The sequence below is a fragment of the Sprattus sprattus genome (genome assembly GCF_963457725.1).
Source record: "Sprattus sprattus genome assembly, chromosome: 6".
Taxonomy (NCBI): domain Eukaryota; kingdom Metazoa; phylum Chordata; class Actinopteri; order Clupeiformes; family Clupeidae; genus Sprattus; species Sprattus sprattus.
In genome coordinates this window covers 13,608,854-13,616,353 of record NC_137925.1, presented here as the reverse complement: position 1 = coordinate 13,616,353, position 7,500 = coordinate 13,608,854, and the positions used below count along the sequence as shown (strand labels likewise).

General features: G+C 44.1%; 1 protein-coding gene across 1 annotated transcript in view; it reads left to right on the top strand.

Annotated features, from left to right (window-relative positions):
* Positions 1 to 1,376: 1,376 nt before the first annotated feature.
* igdcc4 (immunoglobulin superfamily, DCC subclass, member 4) overlaps positions 1,377 to 7,500 on the top strand; it is an 86,793-nt gene continuing 80,669 nt past the window's right edge. Inside the window, exon 1 of the mRNA XM_080841354.1 lies at positions 1,377 to 1,490. Coding sequence (XP_080697480.1) covers positions 1,424 to 1,490 — 67 coding nt within the window. The 5' untranslated portion in view covers positions 1,377 to 1,423. The remainder of the gene's footprint in view (positions 1,491 to 7,500) is intronic.

Below are 7,500 nucleotides of genomic sequence, written 5' to 3'. Positions count from 1 at the left end.
ATTCGTTTATGTTGTGTATTCATATTGACACTACAGCTCCCATGATCCTTCAGGTCATGGGGCAACTATAAATCGGCTGCGCTCCCATCTCTCACGCTCTTGTCACTTATGGATTATGACTCTGCATTCACATAGCGCTGCGCTCCTGATGAACCAGGGCTACTAATAAATACCAGTTACATTAATAGCGAGGTCTTCTTACTTCCTTAATGCGTGCCCCCACACGGACACAACAGTTTACTTCATGTGTTAGGAGAGACGTGTAAGAGGAGAGGAATATCAGGGGAGAGGAGAAGTGGTCTTGATCACACAGTCCCCAGTTATCTAGCTAGCGGCCTCATGGATGAGCATCTCTGCCCTAAAAGAAGCGGACTGCACAAAGACATGTATGTCACTGTCCACTATAACGTGTCTGATTCATGAACGTTTCAGGCAAGCTCGTTCTAACAAGATAAGGCTGAACTTATAGAGAAACGGACATACTGTTTGGGAGAAGCTTGCTAGCCAAATTAAACAATCTTAGCACGGGATTTCTACTGAAATAACATTATTATCCTACTGAAGTGACTATTAGTATGGAATTCCATGGCGATTCCACAATGATAAGATTGGCACTATTGTTACAGATCTGTGTCAATAGTGGGTTCATAGTTTGTGCCCCCAGGCACTGCAGTGTGTTGGGGGTCCAGTGGTTTATCATTGCTGTCTTCCAAGCACCTGACCCCAGTTAAATTGGCCTGCTGTGCGCAATTTCAATTAATTGATTATGGTCAGTAACTTTAATGAATTTATGATGTCATACTGTTACTGAACAAGCGGCCCACACTGACATCATGGACATAAACATTGTGGATCAAAATATTCAAACTGTTGTATTGGTACAGAATATCGTAGCCGTAGCAGGTGCCTACCTGGTTGACAAATAAGTTTCCCGTTATTAGGTAACTCCTATATTTTTATTTTAGCGTATCATTGTTTTGGCGCCCCCCTTTGTGTGGCGTCCCTATGCGTTGCATATGTTGCATGCCCCCTTTTTTGCGCCTCTGTGCGGCGCCTCTGCGAGTGTGTATGTGTCTGCGTGCGTGCGACCATGCAAGCGTGTGTGAGAGGGTGGAAGCGAGCGTCTGTGTCTGTGTGTTGTGTGCGCGTGGATATGTGTCGGGCAGCCAACACACTCTTAACATTCGCTCACAACATGGCGATGAAGCGCCGACCCACCGCACGACGCCTGTCTCCACTGTCGCTACATTGTTGTACCTAGAGAAAACGGGTGCACGTCTGACACCTTTACATGGCATTACAGCCGGTGCAATAATTGAAGGACGTTTATCCGGATTCCATTATATGCCCCTGCATGTAGCTAGCGGTATAGCTGGCTCCTGAAACCACCACGCAACGCGCTGTTGGAAATCAAAGGCTTTACATGGCGGTGGCGGATCTCTGGCTTTTCTGTCTACTTTCACTGGGGTTCTGCGCTATGTCTGTCCAAGGTAAGGGGACAAAAGGCTTAAAGCTCTCGCTTGCTATTATTCGCTCCTGTAGGCTGTTACGAGTCTTTCAGCCCAATATGTCTTAGATGGGACATTTGGGGGTTTGATTGTATAGGGTAGCTCAGCGGTGTGCGAGTAACAATACTGTCATTTTGCACCTTGCTGGCTACAGTACTGCTATAGACCCACCATCCCATAACTCCCGTACCTTTACATCGGTGTATCAGTAAAACTGTTAGTTTATGGGCAGTTTCATGATCTTCAGTGTTGACTTTCACTCGTGTTGCAGCAAACTACTAGCAGTAGACTCTTTTGAACATTTGGGAAATAGTAGCTTATAGAAAAAAGTCCAACAAAGTGCTGAATATTAAGCAAACTTGACAACTTCTGCAAGTTGTATTTGATACTTTGATCTGGGCACAGTCGGCTTTTGGCTGGAACTTCAGAGGGGTCGAGTTGGCGTGTTTTTGCAACAGTACAGTTTGCACAGGAGACAGTCGGTCAACATAGGGACTCTTTCCTGAACAACAGTAGAGACATTAACTGAGTTAGCCTAACGATAGCCTGGGCTACTTTATCAAGCAGTCTTTATGTGTGTTTGAGAATATGGCTTAGAAGTATAAACGCTGTTGATCTTTGAAGTTTCTCCATATGCTTTCACCCTATGGTTTTCACAGTTGCGGCTGCGCAACGTGATACACTGACATACATCATATTGGGTGTTTTGACCGGCAAAATAAGTGTTTTCATCGGTCGTTGAATTGATTCATTGATGCACTGAATTCGTTACCGCCAGTGGTTATTTCTTACACTGGGGCAAAGTAGTTTTTATCAAACACAAGGCTTAGGTTCGTGGTTCCTGGTTGTCAGCTTAGAGATGTCGGCAGTCTGGATATGATGCAGCTGTTTGCACGCTGAGAGAGGAACCTGCCTCTGAAGCGGATTGATCGGCCATTCGACAGGGAACTGGTTTGGGACGTCGGGGTGGGGGAGTTCGGAGAGAGTCGGAGGGAGTCGGGTAAAGTCGTGGAGAGGGAGCCAGTCAGGGCAGGGAAGAACCAGCCGATTTACATGACAAAGAACACCGCTACAGCACACATGGCATCCGGGGATGCGTCCCATTCATTCTGTGGGATTTCACACATTACAGAGTCCACTTCTGATTCTTCATTAAAAGGATCAGTGCCTCCCCCGTTTACTGCGATTCCCTTAATCCCTGCACATACTTCCCCTGTGGTTATTGATTGGCCTTGCTTAACATTTAACGAGACAGCCTGAAAAAGCGCACCCCCACCCCTCGTCCCCCGAACGAACGGTGCCCCAACCTGCAGCTTGTTTTGATGTGGTGGCCCCAGCGTCTTCAGGTTGACAACGCACTACTGGACAACCCACCGTGTCCGTTCCTGGCACACAGCAGCGTACTTGTGGTGCTCCCGATGCCGAGAGGAGAATCTTTCCACTGTGTGACAGCTGAAACGGCAATGAGCTCCTAAAGCTCCGCCGGTAGAGCAAGGTGTTAACAATACCAAGGTCATGAGTTTTATGCCCACGGACGGTGTACTGGGCATTGGATATATGTGCTGTGGGCTACTGTAACTGACTTTGGATAAACGTGTCTGCTGAATGCAAACACATTGAGGACAGCGTGCATCTCCGTGGCATCCCAGCATGTCTGCTCAATCCTCTGGTTGAGTCAACAAGTGAGATTTAATACCACTGCCGGATTTGGGTGCCCTTTTTAGGCAGAATGTAACTCAGGATTCACCATGTTGGGGTCCCTGTGAGCTTATATGTGCAAGAAGAAGACCACCAAATATGTACAGACACACACTACTCTCATAATTCTTTTTTTAATTCTTAATTTCTTGTGCTCATTCCTCGAAAAATAGCGATGAAGTAATACTGTCTAATCCTCCTTCTCTCGCATGCAGTGTAGCAGGCTAATGAAGGCTTAACAATGCCATGAAACAGCTGTCAATTGCAATATGGGTTAGGCTATTGCATGTAATGTCAGCATGGAACCTAACTGTTGTTTTCAATACAGCCTTCTTATCTTGCACCATGGGGTTTATGTGTCGCATTTGGCTTGTTTATTTTACCGGCTTAAAACCATAATCATCAATTGCATGGGTAATTGATTGTGATTACTAACTTTTTTATTTTTCTGAATGTAATTCCACAGCACCCACACACACACACACACACACACACACACACACACACACACACACACACACACACACACACACACACAAACACACACAGTGAACACAAGGGGAGCCCACTTAATAGCACTGAGATGTAATCTGCCCGTGACGTAAGTGCAGTTATGGTGGTTTAGGCTTAAGATGGACTCAGAATATGATTGTGTACTTGTATAAGTGAACTTGCTTGGTGGTTACACTGCATTTGAGCGTGACTGTTGAGCGTGACAATGTTGAGAGATGGTACTTAAACATGGCTATGACAAAGGAGTATGTTATGGTGGAATCTAGGCATGACGGTGATGATGATGAGATTGGATCTGAACGGAATCTTTCACACCAATGTGGGCTATTTGATGTGTGTTGAAATCTAATCTGAACATGACTGATACAAGTGTATTTGATGTGTGTTGAAATCGAATCTGAACATGACTGATAAAAGTGTATTTGGTGTGTGTTGAAATCGAATCTGAACATGACTGATACAAGTGTATTTGGTGTGTGTTGAAATCGAATCTGAACATGACTGATACAAGTGTATTTGGTGTGTGTTGAAATCCAGGGGCGTATCAAGCTTTCCAAAAGTGGGGGTGTTCTGGAACAGGCGAAGAAATAATCATTCCAAATAGCGATGATCAATTATATGAACTTTTACATACATCTAGGCCTACAAAATGGAAGAAATGCGAGCAGATACACTGTGTGTGTGTGTGTGTGTGTGTGTGTGAGTGTGTGTGTGTGTGTGTGTATGACTCATTGTGTGTTTGTTTGATACACGCACACACACACACACACACACACACTGTGTGATAAAGCTGAAAGGAGCTTCAGCAGCCTCTGAAGGCTGAAAACATGGATGCGAAGTACAATGACACAAACATGTCTCAACAGTGTAACCGTGTGTTATGTTCAAAAGCACAAGCTGGATCTGTTGGACAGGAAAATGATTGCAGAACAATTAGTTTGTCGTAATGAGCAGAGACAAAACACATTTGTAAAGCCACTTGAGGCTGTTGCATGAATGTTCAATAACTGTAGCTCTAATGACATTTGGCTACAGCATTTGTTACTTGTATGTAGTGATGTTATTATGTAGTGACACACAGAGTGCAGGCTGTCAAACCAGTGGTCAAGTTCAAATGTTCTCCATTTCATGCTGAGACCTATCTGTGATCTATGTATAGGCTAATGTTGGGCTTCTGTGTTTATGGTGTGGTCTTACTGATTATACAGTAACTGAAAATAAAACGTGTCTGATATAATTCTAAGTAACAGGATACTGCTCTATGACAGATGTGTCAATATTGCATTCTACAGTGGATATACTGTACAAAAACCTTTAGCCATACAGTGTGCATATCATGTAGTAGGCTATAGCCATGTTAAGCCAGTGCAAGAATTAGTTTGGGCACATTTTCAGATATTATGTTCTACAAAGATCTGAATTATGATGTTTTAGTATTGACATAATCGACAAAACATTATAAAAATAAGACTTGCATTCACATTCATTCAGTGACTGTTGCAGGGCTTCTCACAGACTGATGTCAGTTTGAGAATCTCTGCGGTGACAAACCAGTAGGCCTAAGTTGATTGCTGTGACACATACTTTGTGTATATTTTGAGTGATACATCTTGTAGATTGAAGTGCGTTTTCTCAAGGTTTGAAAATGACGAATCGCACGAGGATCTCTACTCTCCGTAAAGGCTACCTGTAGCCCTAGTCAAACCTGTGCATCCCAACCGCGGTAGCACTCGAAACAGATAGCCTATTGCAACTTGCAAGCACGTCAGTGTCTGCAGAGGGAGAGAAGTCAACTTACTTGTTTTTTCTTGAAAAAGCCGTCTATAGTCCCCTGTCTTTTTCTTTTCGGCATTATTGATTGGCTATATTGCACGAAAAAAGAGAACAGTTTTAAAACTAAAGTAGGCTTAGTTCCAGTCGGAAGAATGAATGGGATCTTATGCTAGGAGGTAACTAGCTCTTGAATAGAGAGCCATGAACCTTGCATCTATTAATGATTAATAATGAATCGCTTTAATCGCTTAATATGCCTGAAAATGTTGCCTTCATTACAGGCAGTGAATGATGCTGATCTAAAACAGTGATTCAATTCTACCTTTTCATTGAAGGCGTCAAGTCTGTATGCAGCACAAACAGTTAGGCACAGCAAACTGCTTGAATGACCGCGATCACCGCGCTGAGCTCTCAGGCAGTCGGGTCTCGGGAGCACCGCTGCCAGCGCTTTCTGCAGGCTGCGCAAGCTGTTTAGTCTACGTAACGTCAATTGTAGCGCTGGGATTTACAGAGTGATAATTTGATACAAAGGGATGCAATCATAGCAACCATTTTAAATTGCATACAACAGGGGAACGTTTACTATTTTGTATTACAAAAGCTGATTTTTGTGAGGATTTGACGAACAAAAGTGGAGGGGATGGAATGGCCTTCCAATAGAAGTGAGGGGGATGCATCGTACTCATCCCCCCCGTCTGATACGCGCCTGTTGAAATCGAATCTGAACATGACTGATACAAGTGTATTTGGTGTGTGTTGAAATCGAATCTGAACATGACTGATACAAGTGTATTTGGTGTGTGTTGAAATCGAATCTGAACATGACTGATACAAGTGTATTTGGATGGAGGATGCCTGTGACAGGAGAACAGGTGTGCTTCTCTGTGTTATTTTGCCCAGCATCTGTGACAGAGGCAGAGGTTGGTGTGCACCTGTAGATGCTGGATTTTATGATTTTTAGCTGTTACTTATTCTCATGACGTGCAGTTGTCCTCGCCTTCGTCCGGGCATAGCTCCAATGAGCTCAAGACCCAAGGGGGGTTAAAAGGTGAAAAAACAAAGAAGATGAATGTATGATGTCTAAAACAACAGCAGCAACAAAAAACAGTAGCATATAGACATTTTAGCGCTGGCAAACCTTATGTTTTGCACCCATGAATGTTTGGGGCAGTGGTTAGCAAGCTTGTTCGACTAGGATGGTATTTTCACACCATACTGCTCTTGAAGTGCAGGCCTCCATCAAACAAACATCTGGAATTGGGTTTATTTTAGCGGTCTACCTCAGACAGGAGGAAGGCAGTCAACATGAAGGAAAGTGGTTTCTAGAGCGCTTTTTAAACCTCTGTGTTTAAGTGTTTGATGACCGCAGTTCTGACATCCGTGAGATTGTTTCTGATTTCATTAATCATGGATCCTGCTCAGGTGAGCAAGCCAGTATGTTACAGTCTCTTCAAATCGCTCTTCTGTGTTTACAAAGACAGAGAGAGAGAGAGAGAGAGAGAGAGAGAGAGAGAGAGAGACTGCGAGAGAAGGGGAGAAGGAGAGAATGGGAGCTTGCACATAATATCAGGGCCATTGTACAGGACGGATCTCTCTTTTCTCTCTCTATCTGTCTCTTTCTGTCTCGTTCCATCTTTCTCTATCTCCCATCACCTCTCTTCTTAAAATGTCCTTTAAATCAAGAGCTCAATGGTTGGTCTGCTGCTTTAGAATCTTCAGAACTTCAGATCATTCTCTCTCTCTCTCTTTCTCTCTCTCTCTCTCTCTCTCCCTTTTTTCAGAAATGAGTGAGTTAGTGTGTGTGTGGTGGCGTATGGAGGGGCATTACAGAGAATGTGTGTGTGTCTGTGTGTGTGTGTGTGTGTGTGTGTGTGTGTGTGTGTGTGTGTGTGTGTGTGTGTGTGTGTGTTGATCAGGGAACTGGAACTTGTGAGTGGTCACCATTTGGATGGGGTAGAGCGCGCACGTGTGTGTGTGTGTGTGTGTGTGTAGTGAGGCCTTTCTGTCT